This window comes from Spironucleus salmonicida, chromosome 1, assembly GCF_000497125.1.
Source record: "Spironucleus salmonicida strain ATCC 50377 chromosome 1, whole genome shotgun sequence".
NCBI classification, from domain to species: domain Eukaryota; phylum Fornicata; order Diplomonadida; family Hexamitidae; genus Spironucleus; species Spironucleus salmonicida.
The window spans coordinates 1,670,957-1,698,120 of record NC_090596.1 but is presented as its reverse complement, the minus strand read 5'-3'; the positions used below and the strand labels follow the sequence as shown (position 1 = coordinate 1,698,120).

General features: G+C 29.8%; 18 protein-coding genes across 18 annotated transcripts; 9 read left to right on the top strand and 9 right to left on the bottom strand. All coding sequences in view use genetic code 6, as the record gives it.

The window, feature by feature from the left end:
* Nucleotides 1-96: 96 nt before the first annotated feature.
* SS50377_21172 (SHIPPO 1-like protein) lies at nt 97-756 on the bottom strand (the record flags this gene model as incomplete). Its single annotated transcript, XM_067905109.1, has 1 exon — nt 97-756. One exon carries the CDS (start codon nt 754-756, stop codon nt 97-99), a length of 660 nt encoding a protein of 219 aa, XP_067768591.1.
* A 221-nt stretch (nt 757-977) lies between these two features.
* On the top strand, nt 978-6,032 carry SS50377_21171 (uncharacterized protein; the record flags this gene model as incomplete). Its single annotated transcript, XM_067905108.1, has 1 exon — nt 978-6,032. The coding sequence occupies one exon, from the start codon at nt 978-980 to the stop codon at nt 6,030-6,032; it is 5,055 nt and encodes a 1,684-aa protein (XP_067768590.1).
* Nucleotides 6,033-6,080: 48 nt separating this feature from the next.
* On the top strand, nt 6,081-6,611 carry SS50377_21170 (Transmembrane domain-containing protein; the record flags this gene model as incomplete). The annotated part of the gene is made up of 1 exon (XM_067905107.1): nt 6,081-6,611. One exon carries the CDS (start codon nt 6,081-6,083, stop codon nt 6,609-6,611), a length of 531 nt encoding a protein of 176 aa, XP_067768589.1.
* Nucleotides 6,612-6,663: 52 nt separating this feature from the next.
* Nucleotides 6,664-8,322, top strand: SS50377_21169 (Kinase, NEK; the record flags this gene model as incomplete). Its single annotated transcript, XM_067905106.1, has 1 exon — nt 6,664-8,322. One exon carries the CDS (start codon nt 6,664-6,666, stop codon nt 8,320-8,322), a length of 1,659 nt encoding a protein of 552 aa, XP_067768588.1.
* Nucleotides 8,323-8,331: 9 nt separating this feature from the next.
* Nucleotides 8,332-9,555, bottom strand: SS50377_21168 (uncharacterized protein; the record flags this gene model as incomplete). The annotated part of the gene is made up of 1 exon (XM_067905105.1): nt 8,332-9,555. The coding sequence occupies one exon, from the start codon at nt 9,553-9,555 to the stop codon at nt 8,332-8,334; it is 1,224 nt and encodes a 407-aa protein (XP_067768587.1).
* Nucleotides 9,556-9,633: 78 nt separating this feature from the next.
* Nucleotides 9,634-9,981, bottom strand: SS50377_21167 (uncharacterized protein; the record flags this gene model as incomplete). Its single annotated transcript, XM_067905104.1, has 1 exon — nt 9,634-9,981. One exon carries the CDS (start codon nt 9,979-9,981, stop codon nt 9,634-9,636), a length of 348 nt encoding a protein of 115 aa, XP_067768586.1.
* Nucleotides 9,982-10,625: 644 nt separating this feature from the next.
* On the top strand, nt 10,626-11,333 carry SS50377_21166 (uncharacterized protein; the record flags this gene model as incomplete). Its single annotated transcript, XM_067905103.1, has 1 exon — nt 10,626-11,333. The coding sequence occupies one exon, from the start codon at nt 10,626-10,628 to the stop codon at nt 11,331-11,333; it is 708 nt and encodes a 235-aa protein (XP_067768585.1).
* Nucleotides 11,334-11,342: 9 nt separating this feature from the next.
* SS50377_21165 (uncharacterized protein) lies at nt 11,343-11,543 on the bottom strand (the record flags this gene model as incomplete). Its single annotated transcript, XM_067905102.1, has 1 exon — nt 11,343-11,543. One exon carries the CDS (start codon nt 11,541-11,543, stop codon nt 11,343-11,345), a length of 201 nt encoding a protein of 66 aa, XP_067768584.1.
* Nucleotides 11,544-11,587: 44 nt separating this feature from the next.
* Nucleotides 11,588-12,616, top strand: SS50377_21164 (uncharacterized protein; the record flags this gene model as incomplete). The annotated part of the gene is made up of 1 exon (XM_067905101.1): nt 11,588-12,616. One exon carries the CDS (start codon nt 11,588-11,590, stop codon nt 12,614-12,616), a length of 1,029 nt encoding a protein of 342 aa, XP_067768583.1.
* A 6-nt stretch (nt 12,617-12,622) lies between these two features.
* SS50377_21163 (uncharacterized protein) lies at nt 12,623-15,421 on the bottom strand (the record flags this gene model as incomplete). The annotated part of the gene is made up of 1 exon (XM_067905100.1): nt 12,623-15,421. One exon carries the CDS (start codon nt 15,419-15,421, stop codon nt 12,623-12,625), a length of 2,799 nt encoding a protein of 932 aa, XP_067768582.1.
* An 85-nt stretch (nt 15,422-15,506) lies between these two features.
* On the top strand, nt 15,507-16,877 carry SS50377_21162 (uncharacterized protein; the record flags this gene model as incomplete). The annotated part of the gene is made up of 1 exon (XM_067905099.1): nt 15,507-16,877. The coding sequence occupies one exon, from the start codon at nt 15,507-15,509 to the stop codon at nt 16,875-16,877; it is 1,371 nt and encodes a 456-aa protein (XP_067768581.1).
* An 11-nt stretch (nt 16,878-16,888) lies between these two features.
* Nucleotides 16,889-17,479, bottom strand: SS50377_21161 (uncharacterized protein; the record flags this gene model as incomplete). Its single annotated transcript, XM_067905098.1, has 1 exon — nt 16,889-17,479. One exon carries the CDS (start codon nt 17,477-17,479, stop codon nt 16,889-16,891), a length of 591 nt encoding a protein of 196 aa, XP_067768580.1.
* A 106-nt stretch (nt 17,480-17,585) lies between these two features.
* Nucleotides 17,586-21,338, top strand: SS50377_21160 (uncharacterized protein; the record flags this gene model as incomplete). The annotated part of the gene is made up of 1 exon (XM_067905097.1): nt 17,586-21,338. The coding sequence occupies one exon, from the start codon at nt 17,586-17,588 to the stop codon at nt 21,336-21,338; it is 3,753 nt and encodes a 1,250-aa protein (XP_067768579.1).
* A 280-nt stretch (nt 21,339-21,618) lies between these two features.
* Nucleotides 21,619-23,472, top strand: SS50377_21159 (Long chain fatty acid CoA ligase; the record flags this gene model as incomplete). Its single annotated transcript, XM_067905096.1, has 1 exon — nt 21,619-23,472. One exon carries the CDS (start codon nt 21,619-21,621, stop codon nt 23,470-23,472), a length of 1,854 nt encoding a protein of 617 aa, XP_067768578.1.
* Nucleotides 23,473-23,482: 10 nt separating this feature from the next.
* Nucleotides 23,483-25,003, bottom strand: SS50377_21158 (uncharacterized protein; the record flags this gene model as incomplete). The annotated part of the gene is made up of 1 exon (XM_067905095.1): nt 23,483-25,003. One exon carries the CDS (start codon nt 25,001-25,003, stop codon nt 23,483-23,485), a length of 1,521 nt encoding a protein of 506 aa, XP_067768577.1.
* Nucleotides 25,004-25,202: 199 nt separating this feature from the next.
* Nucleotides 25,203-25,703, top strand: SS50377_21157 (Mob1-like protein; the record flags this gene model as incomplete). The annotated part of the gene is made up of 1 exon (XM_067905094.1): nt 25,203-25,703. One exon carries the CDS (start codon nt 25,203-25,205, stop codon nt 25,701-25,703), a length of 501 nt encoding a protein of 166 aa, XP_067768576.1.
* A 10-nt stretch (nt 25,704-25,713) lies between these two features.
* SS50377_21156 (Prefoldin subunit-containing protein) lies at nt 25,714-26,190 on the bottom strand (the record flags this gene model as incomplete). The annotated part of the gene is made up of 1 exon (XM_067905093.1): nt 25,714-26,190. The coding sequence occupies one exon, from the start codon at nt 26,188-26,190 to the stop codon at nt 25,714-25,716; it is 477 nt and encodes a 158-aa protein (XP_067768575.1).
* Nucleotides 26,191-26,225: 35 nt separating this feature from the next.
* On the bottom strand, nt 26,226-27,074 carry SS50377_21155 (uncharacterized protein; the record flags this gene model as incomplete). The annotated part of the gene is made up of 1 exon (XM_067905092.1): nt 26,226-27,074. One exon carries the CDS (start codon nt 27,072-27,074, stop codon nt 26,226-26,228), a length of 849 nt encoding a protein of 282 aa, XP_067768574.1.
* Nucleotides 27,075-27,164: the final 90 nt, after the last annotated feature.

Below are 27,164 nucleotides of genomic sequence, written 5' to 3'. Positions count from 1 at the left end.
AGAATATATTGCATATATAAATTGGTTAAATCACAAATATAATAGAAGGTAATTTTAAATATATTATCAAAACTTAAAATATACATGAGTTGAAAATCATACAAACACCATAATACCACGATTAGTTGGCCTTCCTTTTAAACTAATACTTTAATTTTTAGATATGGAATCTTTTCCTCTACTATTCCTCCCACTAACATTATAACTTGCTGGACCAACATTACTGTTTTTGAGAGTATTTTCAAATTCAATATTTCGCATTCGTCCTCTTAGAGTGTAACTAGGACTTTATGGTCTAATAACATTTATATTTACATCTCTATTACTATACTTTGCTGGACCAGGCCCAGTTTCATCTGACTTAAGAGTAACTCTTTTCCCAAAACTGGAAGAGATAGTCGATCTCTTTGATTATATATCGTAAAAATTTTAGGAAGTATTGCTGATTCTACTCTTCAAGTCCCAATCAAGGGTACCAGGATAAGCAGTTCTAGTGCCAAGTGTTGGTGATGAAGATCTTCCTTATTTTACTGGATAATATGCAGTAGGACCAGGAGACTTTGCCTTTATAATTTAGTTGGTTCTTGAGGCTAGTGTAGATGCTTTTGTAGTATTAAGAGTAGATGATAATGTATAGGCTGTTGGACTAGGATATTCATTTTTATATAATATATCATGCCGTCCAGAGAGTGTGATATTTTTTGGATTAGCTGTACTTGGTAACGAGTAGGTATTTGGGGCAGGAGATTATGACATTTTACTGATCATACAACTAGTGTTTCTAATATTATATTACATATCTTGGTAACTTTCTACAGAAAAATTATTATTATTAAATTAGAAACATATTATATTATATTTTAATTCCATTCATTTATTCATATATAATAATAATAATACATTCAATATATTAAACTATATTAACTAAATTATTTATTTATAATTATATATTTTCAAATTTTTGCTTCTTAAAAATTATGAGTAAGACTGCGGAGTCAATTATGTCAAGATTGCAGTAAATCACCAATTCATAGTTGGTATAAAACTATAAACCAATGCTATTAATAGATATATCACCAGTACATACAACTACAACTTCAGAATTTATTATTCACTATCAAGATAACAAATTGTATGTTAGGGCACTCTAGCGTTCTTTAGCAACTAAACAAATCTAGTCATCCTAAGCACTTGTTCAAACCCCCTTGGCAACAAAGGACTTCATAATTGAATTTCATACACCAATAGTTGACCAATGTAAAATCTAAGCAGTTCATTTTGCACGTTAAACAAAGCAAGAGGCATTCTACGTTACTATTAGTAATGGAGTAGACAATTAGCTTTTCAGAATACCACTTAAATATTTTTAGTTTTAAGTTTCTAAAGATAACCAAATCCAAAATTTTTAGTTCGCGCTACGCCCAAATGAGCTGCCATAAATGACACGATTTATTGACTAGTTTAAAGATATGTCAGTCATCTGTCCTATATCTTTTGATTATCTTGTTGGGTTCGATCGTAAAACACAATCAATTTGTGTGTTCAATTATTCAGAAATCCATCAGCCGATTTAGAAGTTCAAACATACGAGTGTATAGCATTCAAGGATGCTGGAACCATAAAAAATTTGTATCGATGGAAGAGGTGCAATTTTTAGTAAAACGAGTGGTATTTTGCAATCAGTTTAACCTAATAAAAGCGGTGTATTGCTAGTATATGATAGATATGCAGGAATAGATATTTGGGAATATTTTATGCCTGGAAAATAATAAAATTTCCTTAATTTGCGCGAATTAAGTCCTAACTTAGGATAGATCAAGTCGCGTTATTCATATTTAAAAAATTTGTTTCCTTTATAATTTGTACCAGAATAGTTAAAATTAGGTTAAGATGTTTTGTTTAGTTAATTTTAGCCTATTTAGTTCAAATCTTCAAAATCGGGAGACGAACATTTTTTGTTCATTTATTCTATTTCTTTCAATCCTGTACTAAATGAATCATTCATAAATATTCCAGAAAAGTAAATGGATAGTTCACTTATTAGCTCTCTGCCAACCAGTGTTTTTACAGAGAATAATGTATTTTTGTTCTCAACTAAAAAGTTTATGGCCGCTGCGAAAGTTGATTATAGACCTGATATCATCACTTTATCGTAATGTAATAGATATGCATTTGTTGGTTCCACAGAATCTAATTTGTTAACAGTATTCCGAATTGAGTAGGAAAAGAATGGGTTTTCACTTGCTCATTCCAAGGTAATAGTTCATCCAAACGCTGGAGCGAAGATGACATCAATTTTATCCTCTCCTAATTGGCTAGTTATGTTAGATGCTGAAGATCAAGTTTATACGTATAATGAAGATACTAGCTAAAATACAGCACCAGTTAGCATATATTGTGGTGAGAATTTTGGAACCTTACACCTACCAAAAATTGATAAGATATAAGACAGAAAAGTCAATCAGAGTTTAAGTATTAAAGAAATGGATAAATCCATGAATAAATCAGTACATTTTGATACTAATGATGTAAGCAAACGAAAAATTTAAACTAGAATACCAAATATAGAAAATTTTATGCAGAATAGTTTATTTAGTCCGAAAGCTGAATCAGCTAGTAGGGTTTTAACAAGCATTGTAAATAAGTCATAAACGTTTGAAACATTAAGCAAGTCAATGAAACCGATTGATGTTATGTTAAGCAATGTATAAATTAGAGAAGTTTAAGATAAGTTCAAGCTTTATTTTAATCATTATAAAATTATGAGAACAATTGATGAGTATATTTTATTATGCATTAATATTAATATTCCAGATGAAGAAATTTCTCACTTAGATGAAGAATTAGTTAATTTTATGCGTGTTAACGTTGATAATATTAGAATTTCTTAATAAGGCGCTAATTTTGACTTAGGTAGTGTAGAATTTTTGTATAATGAGATTTCTTTTATTAATCCTAAATTAATATAACTATTTGGATCAGTTAGAGATGAGTTTAATTTAGATTTTTCCCAAATTGATTCAATACGGTTATTCTTTTCTACAAAATCAACAGAAACTAGATTTTTATCATAAATGCATCACCTTTTGGATACTTAAATTAATTTTTTAGAAATTTCGGAAGCCAAAATATGTGAAGTATTAGAAATTGAGCTTCAAGATGAGGTAAATAAGAATATGAGTTTAATGGATTTATTGAGTGTAAAGATTGATTAAATGGTAGATTATTTTTAAAAATGTTGCCTTTATTAGGTTGGAGGATTATCAGCTTTAATGTAAGCTATTAAACCAACAAACCCAAATAGCATGTAGTCAATGACTTCACAAAATAAATCTGATACATCTTCAAGTTTGGATTCATTTTCTAGTAAAAATTTAGGGTAAATGCTTTAAAACTTATAAGAGGAGAGCGAAAAACAATTTAAAGTTTTTGATGATATCGAACAGAAATTATTAAGCAACTAAATTGATCTTAGTGGCCTACCAATTATTGAATCAGTTAGAACTGATAACTCACGAATTGATATTACGAAGAACAATAGTATTATTGACACTTAAAGAATTATGGATCATACTAATATTTCAAATTATTAACCTATCTAGACCGTATCAGATCCGGTAATATCTTCATAGCATTAAAAGTTAATTAAAGATGAAACACATGATGGTGAATAAGTTTAGGATATTTCACAACATGTAGAAATATTTGAAGATAATGATCCTAATAATAAAGTGGATTAGTATGAATTTATTGAATTTCATGTTCGTGGAGATAATGATGACGAAGATGGAGAATACGTTACAGAAGATATTATCGAAGAGGAGATTATAGAGTATTATGATACTGATACTGAAAAAGAAAATAGTGTTGATTTAGAATTAAATGAAAACTAAAAGAAAAGAGTACCGATTGATCTTAATTTACCCCAACGACCACCTAAATAACCTTTAAAAGAATCACTCAAATAAGAAGATTTAAATTTACACGAACCTTAAGTAGATATTTAATCACCTATTTTATAGGCGCAATAATAAGATTCGATTTAATTTATTGATGATTCTCCTTTAGCAATTAATTATAAGGATATTATTTTGCCAGTAATGATAAGAATATAAAAATAAAATCCAAAGTATGCGAATATTTAATTAATAAAAAGTAAATTTGACTAAGAAAAAATTGTTTAAGATTTGATTAAAAGAATTTCTGAAAATTTTGTAGTTAAAAAGAATAAAATTTCGCAATAAATTATTAATAAAATAGTATTTGAAGAATTAGGGCTCACTAAAGTACCAAAGTCACCATCTAGGAAAGATTCATCATAGCTTGTTTAAGATATGAAGTCTCCGGATATTTCAGGTATAAATGATGATTCTAAAAGCAGTAAGAAAAATGTGTTAAAATCGCCATCTATGTAATAAGTATAAAGTAAGGTCAACTAACATTAGCCTGAAATTCCTAGTATTTAGAATAATATTCAAAAAGATATTATTAACAATTAAATTTCAGAGGATATTTTGTAAAAGTAATAACAAGAAAATATGTAAGAGTAGACAGGAAATTAAAATTTGGTTACCGTTGAATAGCTATCGAAACCATAAATTACACTTGAATAAAAATAACTAGAAACCACAACGATTTATTCAGGTCAATTATAATCTTTAGAGTAAGATGCGTAATTAAAATAAAAATTGTAAGATGAATTGTATGAATTAGAATGTGAAGTTAGTGGTATTAAAAACACTGTGTCCAGTTTAGACTAATCTGATATAGTTATGACTGTGAATTCGTAAAAAGATATTAATACTGCCGCTTCTGACACCAATGGTAAGAACCAGAATGGTTAAACTGCTACCACTTCTGATGCCAGTGGTAAGAACCAGAATGGTTAAACTGCTACCACTTCTGATGCCAGTGGTAAGAACCAGAATGGTTAAACTGCTACCACTTCTGATGCCAGTGGTAAGAACCAGAATGGTTAAACTGCTACCACTTCTGATGCCAGTGGTAAGAACCAGAATGGTTAAACTGCTACCACTTCTGATGCCAGTGGTAAGAACCAGAATGGTTAAACTGCTACCACTTCTGATGCCAGTGGTAAGAACCAGAATGGTTAAACTGCTACCACTTCTGATGCCAGTGGTAAGAACCAGAATGGTTAAACTGCTACCACTTCTGACGCCAGTGGTAAGAACCAGAATGGTTAAACTGCTACCACTTCTGATGCCAGTGGTAAGAACCAGAATGGTTAAACTGCTACCACTTCTGACGCCAGCGAGAAAAATTTAGCCGAAATTGCTAGTAATAATATTGCTAAGAAATCATTTTTAAGTAAATTACTTGGAAAAGTTGCTAAAAGCGATACCGTGGCAAATTTAAATATTAGAGAAGATAAATTAGAAGAATAAGGAGATAATAATACATTATCTGACGATAAAATCTTAAATGAACTCGTTTCAAGACCTGATTCATTAGAATTTTCTAGCTATAAGGATACATAATAAAATTTACAATAGGATGTTGAATCATTCAATAATTTAAATGGCATTGTATATAATAAACATAATGAAGAAATGAATTAACAATAAAAACTGGTATCGCCTAATAAAAATTACACAGGTATTACAGATAAACAAAAGTTAAACGACTAGTTATTATCTGAAATAATGCTAAGATCTTAATAGTCTAAGTTATAGGACGATAGTCTAACTAGTATGATGTTATCTTAATAGGCAGTAGAATTAATGACTGGTGAAATCGAATAAGTCTAATTATATAGAGATGCATAAAGTAAAGATACATTAAAGGACATGATCGAATAGCTGGGAATATTATAGGGTTATGGCAATAAATTTTTCGAGACTCAGTTAATTTAAAATAGAAGATAGTCAACATTTAGATAAGACTTACTTGGAATACGGTAAGGAAAGCTTCCAAAAAATGATCTTATGAGTTCATTTTATAGCACGGTTGGTACAAAAGGAATAGGAAGTGCACTGAAAGTTTCTGCGGCACGTCGTAGTGGAATGAAGTGATTGTATTTACTCAATAATATTATATAAATTTTTCATTTCTTTTTAATCATGTCGGTTTCAGATTTAAGTTAAAATTTATAGGCTGGTTCTCAAAAAATATTAAAGAAGACATAACTAGAGTTCATGTCATTAGGTAATCGTATTGATAAATTTTTATCTGAGGAGGCAAATGTTGTTTGTAAAGCCATGAATGATAGAAGAATGCCCAACATTTCGGATATTAGAAAAGCTGCTTCTAGTAAGACTCTTATTGTTAGTTAAAAAAGAGTTGTTACTGCAAAATGTATTTTAGTAGTTCTAAGTGCATTTTTCTTTAATATACATTCTCCAGGGTTTTCTATCATAGCATGGCCTGGGACAATTTTAGGGCTAGCTGCATATTCATAATATATCATTAAGACAGATATAGTTGGTAAAAGATAGAGAATGCCGTATGAAAGTCTTATTATAGCGGCGACTATCGGAATGCTAGCATCTTCATTTACAGGCAAGTCGTTATTTATTGGGATACTTTTTGGCGGATTAGTTGGTTTGCTAAGTGTATTATATAGAATTTTGGATAGTTTTTACAGAAATTGAAAATGAAATAAACACGTTATTATATATTTATAATATTTTATTTTTCCAGAAAATGCAAATTCGATTTAACTCACTTAAAATTACCTCATTAGCTGATTTTAGAGAGATACGAAGCTATAACTTAACTAATTTTGGAAAGGTATCATTTTCATTACACATTCCAACACGTGCTTTTGTAGTTCTTAAATATCGCATTACTTCCGAGCTTAATAAATCAGAATCGTCATAAGAGGCCAAAATATATCTATAACTAGGACCACATGGGCATATAGCGGTTTTTTATGGTTTTAAATACCTTGAAAAGCGGTCTATAATAGCCCTAAGATATTATCCCCTTGGTGATCTTAAAAATTAGATTTAAAGATATAGAAAGCATAATTTTAAGTTTTAAACTCATCATGCTTGGTATCTTCTGTATCATATTTCAAAAGCCTTAGATCATATACATAAAAAAGGGTTTATTTTCTGTGATATAAAACCAGGCAATATTGTACTAGAGGAGGATATATATACAGAAACTAAGGCAGCAGATATAAATTTTATAGATGAGGATGATATTTCTAGGTCATGCAATATCAATTTTATTTTAACAGATTTTGGTCATTGTCAGTTATCTCAAACTCCATTTTTAGAGTAAAATCCTGTTAACTAAAATGTCTCATCTTATTCGTTTGACTCATAAAATGATAAGATTAATAATGTTTTTGCAGCAAAAAAAATTGAAAAATCATTTAATGAAAATCGACCGGACAAGGATAGAATCAAATCAGGATAAATTTATACAGTTTCTAGATCACCAAAGCGCTAGTTTACTACATTAGAAGTTACAAACTTTGAACTGACTAAGTGCGGGACGCCAGCATATATGTCTAATGAGTAAGTCAAGGGAAAATTTAACGAAAAAACAGATGTTTATTCATTAGCTCTAGTAGTTATTGAAATGTTATTTTTAAAGAAATATAGTGAAGTTAGAGACTTTGAATTCGCAAGCATCGAAATGAACTTGCGTGTGTTTCTGATGAAAATGCTTTAAGATTAATGGTAACGCCCAACTGCCGCTGATGTAGTTTCACGGTCTTTTTCATCGCTACATCAGCTGAATTGTCTCAATGGTGGAGCTATTAAGAATAGTAGTGAACTGCTATAAGATAGAATGTTAGAAATGCAAGATTAAACTTAAGAAAGTATTATGATTACTAAAATTTCAAATAGACCATCTAGTTCGCGAGCATATAGTAATACTGAATATTCCCAACGAAGTGGGAGAAATAGTAGATCTGCAAGCTAATTTAGTGATACTTTATATGACATAGGTGAGGAGTAAACGCGAGTCGTAGATGTTATTGGTAAATAAAGTATTCCATCACCTATTAGAGAAGAGCTAATTTAATCCTAAAGATTTAAATAGAAACATTCAAAGAATATTTGGGATTGGGATGTTGAAAAATAAAATGTTATAGATCCAAAAGAAAATTATGTCGAAAACAGTATCTTACAGGATTTTGGTTTATAAGCTTAAATTAAAAGAAATAATGAAGCTTAAGATAGATATGCACGTATGCGAAATTAGAAAAAGTCTGTATCGCCTCATAGAAAATATGTAGAAACAGGAGGAGGAGGTTATACACTATAAAGTACATTCCGGAGTATACCAAGACCTGGTTATAAATCAAATATTCCAGCATTTAAGTCAGTATTTGGGAAATAGTGATATAACTGTTCATTCAAACATAGTCTATATTATACTCTTTTCTACCTAATCATTTTTGCAATTCAATTGTTTGTAAATGAATTAGTTGAGTTTCTACTCAAAATCTATAAGTATTTCTTCCAAATCTACTTATTCACCTTCCCGTTATTTCGATAGCATACGCCTTAATTACTGACTTATATCTACTAAATCTTCGGTATACCTTATAGATCTAAGTTCGTTGTTTTTCATTATACTTCTTTCTTATTGTTCGCTTATAGAAACTAAATTATCAACATCAATTTTTGTACCTTTTTAGATCTTTTCTGCAGCTTAATCCGCTAATTTAAGTCTGTTACCCGCGTCTAGCAAAATTGTTCTACACTCTTTTGGCAACTCTGTAGTCTACTCTAAAAATTTATTAAACTGAACTGAAATTCTTCTTAGACCAAGTAATTTCTCTGATAAATTTTCGAAATTTAGTTTTGAGTTTTAAACATGTGTTTTTAATATCATAAATTATTTTTCTTAATTCATAAGTTGATCCAATAGAACCACTAATTGTTTAGTTGAAAGATACAATAAAGGTTATTTTTATGTGTTTATATTTAGTTTTCTCATATGTGCTTGATAAAAATCTGGCAGTTTTTAAAGTATGCAATTGGTTTGTAATAATTATTATTCTAGCTGATTTAATTGTTATGGTTAAGAAGAAGGTCGTGTGTTCAATGATTTTGGCGGAATAGATTTTGGTTAAAATTTAGATTAAGCAGCTTATTTTTCAATATGTTTTTCGAGTACTTGAGGTTATGTATATTTAGTTTCTAGTTAATTGGCTGCTTCTTGTTGTTTTTAAACGATCCTTTCTTTTGCTTAAGTTTTTAAAGATTGCTAATATTTAATAAATGTATCATTATTGTAAACTTTAATCAATTATAAAATGTATTTTTCACGTTCTTATTATATTTTAAGATTTCCTGCTTAGATTTAAGTATCAAATTATAAAAGCTCAAAAAATTTCTCCTCATAATCTTCTCTGGTAAAAATTTCGTATCGCTAAGATTCACTTAGTGACGTTCTTTTTGGTAATAAAATGCAGGAACAATCATTGTATAATTTTACTAGTCTTGGTTTTAAATTAATTCCTTAAACTAATACAAAGGAAATCTATGCAAATATGTCAAAACTCATATTCTAAATTTCTCTAAGTGAAATATCTTAAAGTTATTTAAATTTTTATAGTTAACCATACATTTTCTATTTAATTTATTATTTAATATATTTATATAATAATAATAAATTTACTAGAATTGATGAAGATAGGACTATCTATCATATTAGCAGTTTTGTCTTTTATACTAGTAATAATTTAGTATTTCTTATATCTGACATAGGTTTATAGTATAGTTCACGTTTTATCTTTAATATCAATAGTTACAGGAGTATTATTTATATTTTTAGCAATTTGTATTTCTTTTAGAGATCCAGGTAGATTACGTAAACCTATAATAAGAAGCAGAGAATATAAGCTTTAAAAATTATTCCAATATTCAGATTACACCTAGTTTTAATCGTAGTATTGTTAAACATGCTAAATTATTTTACCTACATTTACTACTCATTGTGGTGCATGTAATAGCTGTATTTTTATGTTTGATCATCATTGTTCGTATCTTTCATGTGATATAGGTGCTAGAAATTATTTACTATTTTTAATAATTTTAAGAGTATAAATTTTATTTTTTATTTCAAGTTTTATATTGGCGACTTATCTTCTAAAAATAAGTATAATAAATACTCATTTGTAAATATTCATTACCTGTCCATATTTGTAATATTTTTCATTTTTTGGAATTGGTTTTAGTGTTAATATGATTTAGTATCATAATTTTTTACTCAAAAATAATTTAACTACAAAATTATACTTAAAAACAGACCATGACCTAAAAAGTCTAGCAAAATCTAATATTCTTAGAGCTAATAACTTTTTAGATGAGGTATAAATTGAACTTATTGATAAATTTAATTCAAATATTTATTTCAATTATTTAAGCTTTGGTTGGTAACGAGCATTATTAGGATTTTTTATACCAAGGTTTGAGTTAATGGATTTAGAAGATGCGCAATTTTAAGCTTTCTAATGGAGTATATATTTAACATAGTTAAAGCACAACTTACCTGAATATATAATAAAATATATGTGAAATTTAACTTACTATATCATAAAATCTTATAATTTTAGTTATGATTCCAAATGAAATATTTATTTTAGTTTTTATTAATTAATACTATTTTATATAATATTTTTATTATTAATAAGTAAAATGTAGTAAATAAAACCGTAAGTTTTAGATTATATTCTAACTTTAGATGCCAAGAAAGAGACATAAAAGGCAACAAATTTTTAATATAATATGACTTTCATATTACTAGGCCAAGAAAATTCAGGTATTAATGAATTTTACTAATATATTAATTAGTATATTAATTTTGACACAAAGACAACCTCAGCTAAATATCTAACACTTAATGGAGAAGATAAAGGGAGGCACCTTAATGTTAAACTATTTAATCTGTAGACAAAATTTAGCCGTCATGAAGTAATTAAAATAGCACCTCTTTCAGCTTTATTATTTTTCCATGAAGATAACATAGATAGCATAACATTTGTGATGAAAGTTATTGATGACATTTATAATACCATATACACCCTTAATACAAGCATTCGCCCAAAATAGACAGAATTAAAAACTCTTAGTAATATTGCGGATTGTATTATGCTTTCAGAAGCAAGGCCTAGTTTATTTGTGTTTAGTATTAGAGGAAATAGGACATATAAAATGTAGGCTCTAGAACTAAAGAAAATGATACTGAAAAAAGGGTTTAGATTATAAGAATTTTAGGAATATGATGCATAGTCCTATTAGATTATTCTTGCATAGGCATCTTCATTAGCAGAATTGTATCCTGTTGAGTTTTTCGAAATATGGGATAAACATACAACAAATTTAAAAGGGTGTTCTGGTTAGTGAATAAACTGTTCATTCATTTAAAAGAAATGCCTCAACTCTTAATTCAGAGTTTTCTTTAGAAAATATAGTTGTTGTAATTTAGTCAGAAAAATATGCCTTGAGGTATATTTTGTCATCTATCTCATTAAATGAATCTATCTTTTAAAATTAAAGATTTGGGTGATTCTTATTTACGTAAAATTTCATTTTCAATATGTGTTCTGGCTGCATTTTGAAATAATAGTCACAATATTTATATATATTTATAGATTAAAATGATCGATGACCTTTCATACGAATATGAGACGTTTTTATCTGCAGTAACAAAAATTATAGGGAAGGATGCGTTAAACAACTTAATGTAATCATCGTAACTGAAAGCCAAAATATAATATAGCATAACCCAAGAAACTTTATTTTACGAATAGTTAAAAAAACTGTAAACGAAGTTTGATAACTAATAAGTCTAACTGGACTCCGCCAATTCAATTAACTTATTCCTGAAGTAAAAAATATAGCAGTATTAAAATCGTCTGTTAGATGATATTTATGATCCCATACGATAGTTAAAAGAGAAAAATTAAATAATCAAACTTAGTATCCCGGAATAAGATCATCTAGTATATATTAAAAAAATTCACATTCTAAATTAAACTGTTTTCTAGCTGAAGTCCAACATTCTTGCAATTGAGTAAGAGAAAACTCAACTTAAGTCTGATTATTAATTATTAAAATTAAAACTTCAGGTATCGAACAAAAACGATTATACTGCCCTCACAGAGAGAATCAAACTTTTGGAGCAGCAGACAGAATTCTACGCACGCATTATCGATGTTAAGTCCAAAGATTTCACGCTGGCCGAATTTGCACACGTTTTCGAGGAAAACACACAACTAAGAAGTCAGATCAGCATTCTGCAGCAGCAGCTTGCAGAGACCCAGAGCTCGATTACAACGGACTAAAAGCAGGTGATCGAGGAGAATAATTTTCTACAGAACCAGATATACGAGCTCCAATTCTAGATCACCCGGAACTAGAGTATTTACAAGGAAACAGCGTACGAGTTAAGGCAGTAAATCAAGCAGTTGGAGAACCCCATCACGGCGTCTATGGATCCAGAGTTCGAGCCGTGCTCACCACAGATTTTAGCATCAATGTCTAAACAGTAGATTTGCTAGTTGGAAAATAACAGCTCATTCGGTAATGTGGAGGACATTCTTTAGATCAAATAACCACTTTTCCAGTTCCAGGCGATCAACGACATCGAGCTGCTGACCACCGAATAGATACTCAACCAGCAGTGACCAGACTCACTCTTGTTCGCTGTCTTCTTCCTCTTCGTCTAGGAACTTCTCCATGAAGTAAAGTGATTTTTCAGCGATTCCGAGCACTTTCCCGTTCAATTTCCTCTACTCATAAAGTGAATTTAGCACCGAAAACGAAATTTCAAGTGAGTTTTAGTCCTCCCACTGGAGTTTTTGGCACAATTCGAGCATGGAAATCGTAATCGGATTTGTTATTTTAACGTCAAATTTAGCGCCGGAGGGCACAGATAGCGCAAAAATATAAAATGACACGCACGATTGCTAAAGTTACTAGTACTCCTTCTCTAAATTCGTATGTATAGGTTTCTAAATATGTTACTTAACTACTTAAATAAACGACTTGTAAAAGTTATTTGTAGCTGATTTTTCACCCATAAACGAATTTCTAACATATTTAATTGCAAAGATTAGTCTTAAAATTTGTGATGGAATACTGAAATCAGTATTTTATAATGCCTCTTCAAGCAAAAGGGTGATAAAAGTTTTGTTAACATACTTCGAGCTAGACCACTAAGCCCCATGCTCGAAAGTTAGCAACCCTGCAACTGCCAGTGCATAAATTTCGAAACCAATTGGCATTTATTTGTATAATTTGCAATCTTTATAATCGAATTTACCTATCGTGCGTGTGAATTATCCAATGCAGTTGAAAACTACATCAATGCTTGAAAATTCATCCTAAAAAGCTTCGGTAATTATTTAAACGATTCCAATAGAAATCTCAGCCAAATTTGCAGCAGACTGAACGTAATAATGAAGAATTTTCTACATTTTTTATTGCATATCGGATGCAATTTCTTATTCTTTCGGACCTGCAGAAATTATAAGTCTAGGACCTGCTGAATGCACGAACAAGTAGGAGTTGAAATCAGCAGAAAAGTACATACATTGCTTACAAAAATCAGCAGGTTGTGTCTTTTCGACGTGGTTCAGAAGCATATCAATACTATTATTTATTGGAAGCTCAAATAGGGAGGTCAAAATAAGCAAGAATCCAGGTAAAATAGCTCCGTTTACGTTACTTTAATTTAATGTTTCGAATACATCCACAAAATCAGCTTTCATTGAGTTAACAACTCCACAGAATGCTGGAGATATATCAAAAGAATAATAAAAAGCAGTCAAAACAGCAATTGCTTAAACTGGAGTTTCTTGAACAGGCTTATTAATGAACTATAAAAGGTAATGGAATAGAGATTTTACTAGTTTTTACACTATTTCGCGTTCAATTTCCTCGCAATGAGGGAGTGTTTCTAGAGCCAATTCGACAAGTTTATCATCGTTAAATTTAGTATTGAATGCATCTGCTAACGCCAAAACGAGATTATCGTTGCGTTTAAAAAGCTTTCTGTAAGTTTGGAGATTAAGTTCGATTTCTTCATTGGTCTTGAGGAAATTTTTAATAATTTAGTCACCGTACGCGATCAAAACTGGATCATTTGTTTATTAAATGTGAGTTATTATCTATTCAAGTTGCTAGTTTAAGTTTTCATTATAATTTTCTAACAGAAAGCGAGACAAAATTATAACATATTGTTCTATATTTGCTTCAGTGATGAACTTGACATTGAGAAATTACTTATCGTAGGCTAAGAAATATAGACTGAGTGCATCTGATTTATTGTTTTTCATATACTCAGTAATGTTTAAATTGACTTTCCGTTCGTTGATAGTCAAAATACGCAGAGAAAAGAATGTCTAAACAAAATTAAGCCTCTTAGACGAATTAACAGCCTAAATATGCTTATCAACTAATTCGTTAGAAAAGCTATTTACGACACGGTCAACTTAATCCATGATTTCCTCGTCTAAAATTCCTTCCTCAACGAACGGATTATTGAATTCGGCAGTCATTTCAGGCGATCCAAAGCTTAATTTTTTAATGAACGAGAAAACGCTCTCTTCCTTGCAGCTTTCATACAAAAAACAAGTCAGCCTGAAAATATTGTTTACGCTCAAATTGCAAATATTGATTATATTCGTTAAAATGCGGAAAATTTTATCGGTTCCCAAACTTGTTCTTTTGGGCGCGATGAGGTTCTCTGCAAACACGTCGAAATTTGTGTAATTTTCGAGCAGCTGCGCGTCGAGCGCCTCATACATTGAATTTGCTGTCTACGTTACTGCCATCGCGCTATCAATCTGATCGAAAACTGCTTCACAGGCGCGCGAGAAATCGCTCATTCCGCAGTCTGAAATCGCTAGTTTAGCGAGCACGAAAACTGCAGTTTCCTGCACTTCAGCGATGCTGTAAAAGCTGCTGTCAATTTTGGTGAAGCAGTGCAACACAAAACGGGCCTAATTGATGGTCATTGGCTGTTGAAACCTGTCTAAAATCTATTTAGATACTAGGAAAGACCCTGGGAATGACGTAAAAATCGACGTTTCTTGTACCTACGATTCCGATTCTGTGAGACCGTCGAAGTCGAATTTTGGCGCAAAAAGATTGTCTATTGAGTCGTTAAAGTTCACTAGGATATAAGCATGATATGCGGCGAAAAGCACTGGCTGCAGGAGTGTTGAAATTGTTGGGGTCGAAAAAACGATGGCATAGACGAGGTATCGCATCGAATCAATGGGGATGTTAATGTTGATTAAATCCTAGATGTTTTAGATGGCAATTAGTGGGTCTTCTACAGAAAGGGCGTATGTCAGAGTTGCCTAAGGAAGCAGCTGAACGGAGAGATCAAAATTTGTTTTTAAATCTTGAATAAGCTGTATTATGTTCTCCATCGTAACGCCTCCGGGAAAACTTGGAGGATTCGTGTCTAGCGAATATTGCATTTATCAAGGAGTGAAAACAGAAAAGTAAATATTATTTATATATATGATAAAATATTTAGCTATCCTTTCTCTTTTTCATTTCGAAATGCAACCCTCATATTAATTCTCAAATTTTGAGCCTATAACTTAATTTTTTACTTATAAGCACGAAATTTCAACATCACTATCTCCATCTGCTCTTTTACTTAATTATGCCATTGTTGGCTCTCAAATACTCTCTTTGAAGCATTCCAGTTCTGAGAAAGTTTCTAAATTCGCATAGCCATCTATCCAAGCAACTATCCGTGCAGATAATTAACTTCTAGCTGCTACTCATTCTAATTCTATTTCAATTTCAGCAATCCGCACAAAATCTGTTTTGAAGCAGTTTAAGACTATTGCTGCTCCTATTTAGCTCTGTTTTCTTGGAACAACAAAGATAGCTGCTATAACAAAATAAGGTCATGTAACAGTTTGGGATATCGCAATTGGTGAAATTATTTTTGCGATTTAGTTAAAAATTGAACTAAACTGTTGTCTTCAAGTAGGTGAAAAACTTGTGGTATTAGGCCAAAACTAGATAATTGCGTTAAATGTCGAATCTAGGGAGGTATAATTCAGCGCTAAAAAACATTAAAGTGTTGTTGAATTTGAATAAAAGGTAGGTGAATATAAAGGCAGAGTTATATCAGTCAATTATATCAGTCAAAATGAAATACTTATCTGTACTGATTTGGGAATGTAAATAGCTGATATAAAATAGAATTTCATTAAAGCTAGCTGTTAGATAATTAAAGGAGTTTCTCAAGCCATTAACGTTAATAATGAATTATTTTTCGCTTGCTTAGATGGTAGCATAAGGTCATGTGGTCTTGATTTAACTAGTTCTAAAGTACTTGAGCGGTTCAAGCATCCACTCCTATTTTTATCTCGTTTTTTAATCGGTGAATAAACATTTTTTTCGGTTTCTACCAGTAAACCAATAGTCTATATTTTAGGTTAATAACCACCACAAATCATCAAATAAGTACTTAAAAAGTTTAACCTAACTAACCAGCCACACAGCTAGCATATTACACTTCCAAAACCTTAAATTCTTCCCCAATCCATTGAACTTCTGATGAAAAACCGTGCATACGGCAAGGCTCTGGATCTTGCATTATCAAATGATGATTTATATATATAATAAAATATAGTAATGTAAATATTGTTTGATGTGGTATCTAGTAACGAAAAGGCTTTAGCAAGTACAGTTTTCTATCTCGCAGACGATAGTAAAATAAACTTTTACAAACTTGTTATGAACAGTTTTGGTTAAAAAGAATTTGGTGTTTTATCTGCTGCCGTTTTGTACTAGCTAAAACATTTAGGAATTGAGCAAGGCCTGGTAGGGCAGTGGCAGTAGAAAGTTGTAAAAATGGCTGTAGAGTGGAACTAAATGGAAGGAGATTTGGCTGAAATTTAAAGGTCGATGTGAAGTTACTTAATTCATTCAAAAGCGAACTGGTCTTGGTCTAATATTGGTAGACTGAGTGGAGAATCTGTTCTAACTGGAGAGTACATAGAGCGAGCAGATTAGCCGAAAAGTACTTTCTGAATAAGTTGCTTTTTATCAAAATCGACCAGTTCTTCTTCTCTTAGACTGTTAGATGGACGGTCTGTATGTTTTTTTGGTGATTTCATTAGGATTTGATCTGACTATGGGCATGTTTACGCTATGCTAATAGACTACACCAAGATTATTTACTGGTTAAATTAGTCATGCAATTCTGCTATCATTGAATCATCTTAAATAGTGTTTGTAAGCTAAAGAGCAATTTTTTAGTTAATTTTAATCTATCTTATAGTTTCAGTATATTGGATGGAAGCTGCTTAAAGCGACTTGATTTCTTTGATAAAGTTACTTAAAAGGGTACTATAATCTACTTCAACTTCTGGATCTTCAAGGCGCCGTACTCTTTTAGTTAAATCAGGTGCCACTTCAAAATCAAACGGAATTTATGCTTGAAGTTGTATCTTTTAAATCTGCAGGATATTGATAGATGATTCAAGTTTATGGCATTCATAAAACCCTTACATTTCTAATTCAAACTAATTTGGAGTAATCATTTTGCTGCTTCAAAAAATTAAGACTATTATCATAAAATAATAATGAAATAATAATCTATCCCCACTTCAAAATATTATGACCGATGTTACTCTAACGTTATCTATTTCACCTGTGTTTGGAGAAAAGTAGCTTTAAATTATTGCTATTTATAGATTTATTCAACCAATATTATTATAAAGCACATCAATCCCCATCATGTCTAAATTTACAAATTTTCATTAGATATATATTAACTCTGCACAATTACCATTAAACTAAATTTTTAAATCTGAAGTAACCTCATAATCGAGATAAAATTCCGTTTTTGAACTACAGAACGAAGAGTTCACCAAAAATGCTATGAGAGCTAAATTTGGGGATTACCAAATATAACTACACCACCCTATTCAGCTTGAGAGCATTACACTCGTGTTTACAACATCTAATTCATCAGATATTTACTTTAATTCAAACTATGCTAGAAGGCTTACAGGGGATATATCCAATATTATCCCAGTACCTTCATTTCTGCTTTCAACTAACATCCAAGTTTTTGTGAAGTCTAAAATTGAAAAATTCAATATAGTTTCTACTCAGTAACCATGTTTATTAAATGATTGGTTTTTCGCTATTGGTGACATTTTAGGCGTATATTTTAAGCACATTAAAATATGGATGCCAACAGCTTTTAAACTTTTTGAACCAACAGACTATGCATAACTTTTTACTGAATTTTCACAGTATTTGAATCTTAAAAAAGAACTTAATATATTAGTAGATTCTCAAATTACCGAAATTCATTCATTTTAGAGTTGGGCAGTAGTTCCATTAATCAATACGGAAAAAATGACAACTAGAAAAACACTAGAATTATACCAAATTTGTGCAGAAGCTATTTCTCGTGTATCATTTAATTTGTCAACAAATTCTCTTATTAACAAAAGATCTTGTTTTATTCTCTAAGAACTATCTAAAATCAAACTTGATCAGTAATATCTCTCCTAATCTGAAATAAGTTGGGACTTCGTTTAAACTTAAACAAGTTTCAGCGTTTTTTGTAACGCATCGATGCCGCAGCTTTGGTCTTCAGCAATTTTTGAGTAAAGGGAAGTTACGGCTGATATGGTTGACTAAATGCTTAAATTAGGATTCCGATAGCGTCCTAAAACTGTCCAAAATGTGAAATGGTCAAGTCTGAATTTGAATGTTTTTAATAATATTCCAAAAGTATTTTTGCGCGATGAGGCACTTACATAAATGAATTAGGAGAAGAAACTTGACATTGATCGTCTTCAACGCCAAAAAGATTTTAATGATAATTAATCTGAAATTTCGATCGAAACAAATACGATAATCAATAAAATTGGTTAGTAACCAATTTTTGATGACTGGGTTGCAGAAGATTATTTATTTTAAGATCAATCTTATCCTTATTAAGATGATGGTTTTGGGCTCAAAATGTTACGCTTGCGGGCAAAAATTATTGCCTTAACAATTTTTAATAATACTGAAGATACTGACTCAATTTTATGCGAATACTATTAAAATGGAGAATTTACATTACAAGCATTTCTTCAAACACTAGATGAACTGCAAAATTCATAATTGTGTAGTACTTAAGCAGTCGGGGCAGGACCTGATGTATCCCATGATTAGCATCATTAATTTTAAAATGTTTAAGCAGCTAAAACGCATACATAGTAAAAAACATAACAGCTTACTGGAATTATTGGGCAACTAGGTTATTGCCTGCAGGCCCCGAGAGTTATAATATAAGAAGTAACAGACTAATCTGGCGGCAATAAAAAAACATAGTTTAAGCTTAATCTGACCAATTATTCTCCAAGTAATATGTTTGCAGATTTTATATAACAGAAACTATAAATCTTTGATGGTGCTCAAATTATTGACAAAAAAATTGACAAATTTGAGAAATCATCAGTATCACAAGCTCGTGTTTACGGTTAGGAAGATACTTCAAGGATGTTCAGCACGATTGATATTTGTGCAATCAACAACAATCACTCAGTATTGCCATGTTTGGATCCTAAAATGTCTCTACCATTCCTTTCTTGGTCTCGATGGATGCAATCTGACTAGTAACAGCTCCCCCATGTTGTCAACATATTAGACTCTGAAATAAAACCAGATTCAGATGCATAAACTCCATATATTTCGGTAATCCATAGGGCTTTTACCCTGACAAAGTATTATTATGAGCCTCTTCTTCCAAGACTCTTTGAAATTTTAAATTCAAAGGATTTTAGAATTCGTGAAACCGGAATTATTGGAATTTATCGATTTTTCTCTACATATTCTAGTTTTAAGTTTCAAGAAAAATCTCTATAGATTGCTATCTAGGAGCATTTTTAGTTACTAGAATCTCCATTTTAAGATGTGATATTTGCTCTGAACTGCTTATTTGACTAGACTTATTTCAAGCGAAATTTGTAAGGTATGGATGAAGGAGTTCTTGCACTCACTGCTACACTTTTAGGATATATTTCTATCAAAAACATGGATATTTTTTATTAGCTCATTGAGTGGGATTATGGAGTTTAAAGTTAAAATAACGTAGTAAGTTGTTGTGCATTATAAGGGATAGCCTGGTAGCTTTAGTAGCATGATAATAGTACATTTACACGTAATGAGGAGGTGTATTTGAAAGCTTTTGAAACTTTTAAAGCAATTTTACAAAATATTAATAATTCTGGATATGTACGCTAAAGTATTGTTTATCTACTTGGGTTTTTATGTGTTAGCTTAGATTATGAGAAAATCCACATAATGCTCAAGGTATTTGACCATACTGAATAGGTTATTAATTGTGATTGCAGCATATGTAGATTTGATTTTAGCATTATAATAACATTTTTCTTGTAAATGGCTGATAGTTATCCAGAATTACGTGAAAGTGTGTTATTTTCGCTTAGAGGGCTTTTTATGTCTCATATCCCATCTTACGATTAAAATACGTTTTTCATGTCATATATTGATCCTGAATTTTTACTTATCTTAGCACGTCCAGGAGACTAAATTTTGAGCAAGTCTATGCATTCTTTGTCTTGTTTATCAATAAGTCCTTCACTGGATTGGTTAATTCGGGATGCATATAGAAATACGCATCAGGTTGTGGAAAATTAATTTCATATATTATACGACTGTTAGTTTTGCTACTTGGGAGGATCATGTACCTGTACAAGAGTTAACAGATAAAAAGATGAATTTCAACCTATAATCGAATAATTAAGATATACAAAGGATAGTTACAAATAAGGTGATATTTTTATTGATGCTAGTTTTTAACCTGCGTTAGAAAAGACTTGTATTAATTCTTATAAGCGTATAAGCAGCTATACCACTGATGAATCTTCAAATCATGATCCTACTTAATAAGCTGCCCCGGAGCTAGGTCCATTGACTACCGTCCCATATTCAACAGGTGAAGAGTGGATTGGATCTTTTTGCTTACGTATGAGCAGTAGATGTTCAGCTGGCTGTTTAGTTGGTCGTGATATTGTGGAAAATCTACTAGGATATTTTAATAAAAGTTAAAGCAGAGTATAACGACTGTAAGTGCTAAAAGTTATATCAGAAGCAATTGGCTGTGGCTATTACGCTATTAAGGAATAAACAGAATCGTAAATAACAGAAGGTGCTCGAAATGTATTAAGTAGAACTTTTGCTGCGATAAGAGCAGCAGAAGAAGAAGCTTCTTCTATATAAGCAGGCAGAATACCAACAGTTCGTGTATTTGAGGAAGAACTTAATAGTTGGATTTTATTATAAGCTGATCCAGGAGGTTATTAAACAAGCGATATATATTATGGTCCAATGAGGCTCAAATGATTTTAGAAATTCATACATAATTTATTATATATAATAATTATTAATTTGAAGTAAAACTAATAAAAAACATAAATTATAAATTTCATAAAGCTATAGAAATATAATATCTTCGGTCTTTTATAACTTAAAGTTTATGTAAAGTATTAAATAAGTTTCATAAATTATCAATAATTGGTGTAAACTTTCAAATATAAAATTTATTAATCAATACGAATTTTATTAAATTATATAAATTAGAGTATTTGTTACTAAAATTTATAGGTTTTGCCACTTCATTTAAATGTTCGCCAAGCGTCATGATTTTTCTCTGCACTCATAGTTAGAACTCATTTCCAATAAAGAACCAAATCCTAATTTAACTATGGTGTAAGCCTTTTAGCAAATGGTTACGAATTATTAAGATGACAATATGTTAGGATCAAGAAATGGTCTTTCTGGAGAATCAAAGCTTACTTAATCTTATAGATATTTGTCCTTTATCGAGGTGGAAAAGTATGTATAAACTTTATCTTTCTATTTGTCTTAACATATAAATGTAAATGATCGAGTAGCAATTTTCTCTAAAAATTGCCCAATGGTATGGATATCTGAATTATCAGTATAATATTTAAATGGTGTTTCTGTTTCTTTATATGATACGTTAGGAGATGTTAACATTTAATATTGTCTAGAGATAACTTAATCTAAAGTTATCATAATAGGTAAAAATTAAAAGTAGATTTTAGAAAATATTTTACCAAATTTAAACTATGCTCCTATAGTATTGGATATTACATATTTAGAAGAATATATAACAACAAATCAACAAAACTTTAATGCTTTATGCGCTAAAACTGCAGATGATACTTCAAATATTTTATTTTCTTCTGGTACTTCAGGATCACCTAAAGCTGTTTTGCTAACATCACGAAACATGATTGCAGGTGGTGCTAATATGGGGTATAGGTTCTTGGATTATCAAGGTATAATGCTATCATATTTACCTTTGGCACATGTTTTTGAAAAGAATTTTGAATTTTTGTTCATGACTCGAGGAGGTGCTATTGCTTTTTCATCTTAAGGTACGAAGAATTTAATATAGGATATTAAATTATCTGGTGTAACTATGCTAATAGGTGTTCCTAGGGTATGGTAAAAGATATACAATGGTGTCAAGTCGAAAACAGGCCCATTATGGCCAATATTCGTTGCTTTTATGTATTTAAAAGTATTTTTAATGTATTTATTTCCTAAATATGAAAAAACCGGCAAAACACCTATTGATATTGTCTTTAAACCTATTTCAAAAAATTTTCCTAAACTAACATTTGTCGTATCGGGCAGTTCTGCTGTTTCAAAATAATTGAGAATTTTTTTGTAAACTTGTTTTTGTGCGCGTTTAGGAACTGGATATGGCTTAACTGAAACTGGAGCCAATGCATTATATATATGTGGTACGATGAAATACTGGGATGATAATACCTTAGGATTTACTACTATTAATACTGAAGTAAAAATTATTCCAGATGATACAGGTCACTACGATCTTTAAAAGACAAAAATAGGAGAGATTTGCGTTAAATCGAATTCAGTTGCAAGATTTATAATCCGTGATTCATATGACAATAAAATTTGCCAATTAGATAGTGAAGATTTTTATCATACAGGGGATATGGGTATTCTGAATCCGGATGGTTCGATATCATTTTTGAGAAGAAAGAATCTTGTCATTAAGTTGCAATAAGGAGAATTTTTAGATTTAGAGAAAATAGAGAAAATAATTGAATAAATAGAAGGTGTTGAACATGCTTTTGTGACAGCTTAACCCTAAGATTATGCGCCAGTTTGTATTGTACTCAGCACACTTTAGATATAAAATTTATAAGAAAAAATAGATATCATTGTAAGAAAATCAGGTCTCAAAGGATTTTGCGTACCAAAAGCGTCTAAATAATTATATGGATAAGAATGGCTAGATAATAGAGACCTCTTTACTCCTTCGGCAAAGAAAATTCATAATGGATTTTAAAAAGTATTTGATAAAGATATTAATGAGTTGAGGCAAAACTGTTCAGAGCTGAAACCACAGTTTTCTAAGAAAATTATTGCTGTTATAGGCGTTTCAATCGCAGTATTTTTTATATATATGAAATGAAAATATTTTATCACTATATTTTCTTATTTTTTCGTTATTTTTAGGATAAAATAAAGCTTACTGAATTTGCTGAACTAGTTGACTCTGCTAATTGTTCTTTGCTTTATTTATAATATATAGGTTAATCTATCAAATTTAGAGTCTTTACGTCATTATGATGTTAACTTAATTGTGTTAAATTTAATTATTATGTTTTTATTATTTGAACCGTGTTATTAACTATGTTAACATTCTATTTAACTACTAACGGGCGTGCCTTAACAGAGGCACTATCTTTAATTAATCTAGGATTTTCTAGTTTGATAATTTTGACTACTTCTTGCTTTTTAAACTATTAAAACATCTTCACTTAATATTTTGATGGGGAGATAAGAGTTTATTTAGAGGGGACAAATTCTTTTGATATTGCTGGCGATATAATTTAATTTTAAGGCTTTATTATTTCTAAAGTTTATTCAGATAGTAACTAAATACTTTATTTTTCGTTAATATGGCTAGAATTTATAATTTTATTTTTTTAATCAGTAATATCTGATATTCCAGAAAAATTGAAATCATCTTTACCTTAACTTTATTATATAGTTTTCTAACAGTAAGTTTTTGACTCTATTGGATCTGATTTTTATGTTTTATTAATAAGTTTAAGTTATGCGATCTCTTAATCTTTCTTGATTAATTAAGAACTTTTAGATTAAATTACATCGAGAGCTTCCTCATAATATTTTTCTAGCTCTAGCTCTTTCTCTTTCGTGATATCTTATTACTTTTCTAATTTGGATTATTGAATTAATAAATTCTATTCAATATTTTTTATTTTTAGTTATTATTCTTAATTTGATTATATTTATTAAACAAACTAACTAATTTACTCCTACTGTAAATTTGGGCTCAAGTTTTTAAGAAAAAGCTAAAATTATAATTATAATTCTTCATAGTCCTCGACTTATAAAATTTAATTTTAATATTATGAAATACTACTACCTCCATTAAATGGTTCGGTTATTGTTTCTTAAAAAATCTCTTCAAAGAAAAAGTCATATTGATCATTAGTAAATGATTATTTTTCTTATACCTAAATATTTTATGATCCTTAACTAATAATTTCAACTATATTAAATTCTGCTGCTATTTTAATCTATTCAATTAGTATATCTATATTTTCATCGGAAGATATCAGATTAACCTCAAACCAAATAAGATTAGGAATTTTTCCCTTAATAGAAGCTACTTAATCATAAGTAATTTGTCTTTTGACAATTTAATCACGGTGTGTGCCTACTAAAATTTTAATTGGCGTGGTTGATGATAATAATATTTTTTAAGACTCTTAAAAAGATTATTGATTTGTGATATCATACACCGATAGAGTAGCTAAAGAAGTAAAATTTGGCTCTTCCTCTAAGAATTGAATTTATATTTAATATTACAAAGAGTTTATTATCAAATCTTAATCTTAAAATGATTAAATTAGAGATGTCTACCCTACTTTTTATGATGAGTTACAATAAATCTTCGCTTAATAGCTATTCATTTAATTTATTATTAAAAGATATATTGAGTATAATATAATACTATAATATTTTCCAATTAAACTTAATTATTTTATATTACTTGGAATGATATTTTACTTATATAATAACTAGAATAGGTTAAGAATCAAAATGTTTAATAGAAATCAAACTATAAAATAGACTTAAAACTATATACCTTCTCTTAATAATTTATAATCAATGTCTTTAGATATGCCAAACGTGTCTGTACCTAAAGATTAGTCAAGAAATGAATGGGTAGCTTATCATGTATTTGAATTTTTAAAATACATGAAAGATATACAAGCTATCATCTAAGATACATGTACTTGCCCAACAATGAAATGTGGAGGGTTTGAATTCATGTGGTCTGATGGAAAAGCAACATAATCTTTATCTGCATTAGAATATTTTAACAAAGTTGAAAGCTTGATTTATAAACTCTCGGCTGATGAATCTATGTTCCCTATTGATAATACTAAATATTAAAGGGATTTTATTAAAAAGGTGAGCACTATCTATAGGAGAATGTTTAGAACATTTGTCCATGCATATTTGTAGCATTAAGATTATCTTAAGGATTAAGGACTAGAATTAGTTTGCTTATCAAAGATGAAGCACTTTTACTATTTCTGTAAAGAATACGATCTATGTAAGAAAGAAGATTTTAGTATTATCTAAGGTATAATAGATAAAATCTGATATAATATTTTCACTTTAAATTATGTTAAATTGCAAATTTACTTATTTTTTACGTCTTGTTAACTGTACTTTAACCCGCCTTTTCCACTATATTGATTTACTTTATTCCTTAATTTATCAAATAGCCTGGTAATTCATTTGATAAGCATTTGTTAATCTCTTAGATAATTTAGTTATACTATTATGGAGATAAATAATCTTATGGAAAATATTAAAATTTAAGTTTCTCTATTTAATCATTGACTAGTTTTATTTTCATATTAATTTTTTCAATAGCATTAATTATTGGAAGTTATGCGAAATAGTCACCGCCTAAATGGATTATTGGGTCCTAGTCTATTATTACTTAAGGAATTAATGCCAACATTGAAATAGGTTAATACATCTTTTTTCTCTATATATTTAAAGCACGCAATGTTTGTTAATTTTCTTATTTAATAAGCATAAGTGTTTGAAGTTCTGTAATTGCTGTATTGAACACATTCATTAAGGAAAGGTAATTCTAATAAAATAATTATTAAATCATTTCTTTAAAACTGTTTATGTTTTTAACAAGTTTTCTTCGTATTTTCTACTTAATTCTACAAACGGAGATTCTTCTTATTTTTCCTATTATTATGGATCTTACGTAGAATCTTTCTTTTTAGTCTCTTTCTTAACAATTTTACATTCTCCTTGGTTAATTTAGGTTGCTAGTTATTTAACACCGCCGACACCTACAACTTTTCCGTTAGAATCTACTACTATTTATCCATTCTCTGGGAAATCTTATATTTTCTTATTTCCTTTTTAGAGTGCATTAAGCTAGTCTAATATCTCGCCTTTTCTAATTGTATTCATTACTTTAACATCTAACTTAGTGGATTTCAATTATTTTTACCTAGCACCTATATCTCGTGCTAATAATCTAACTTCCTGTGCTGATGGGGGTCTCTAAAATTTCTTAAGCTAAGCTTTGACTTCCGATTCTATCTCCTATTTTTTATACTAAGCTTTAGAATTTGGTCTCGTGGCTATATTTCCCATTATATTTGGTACATTAATAGTCTACATCACAACAGATGTTTTTAAAGTTTTTAAATTAGGATTAGTTTACAAAGGAACAACATTTGTATATGCAGCATCTTTAACTGCTTTTGGGAGTGGTGCTTCAATATGTGGAAATGCAGGTTCTTGAGGTTACTAAACAGATAAATTTACAGCATTTAATAATGATTCTTGGAAAATCATTGCACATACATAATCATTTGCGGTATATTCGCTTTTAATAGAAGTATTAAGTGTTTCCAATAAATCAACTGTTAATTCTTTACAAAATTTATCAGATTCTTAAATTTGTAATGTTTGCTAAAAAAATGTTTTATATGACATTTTATTGTGCGGAAAAATATTTATTACTTAATACTATAATTTAAAGTATTCAAATGTTTATTACTTAAAAATTAGATTATGGCTTATTAT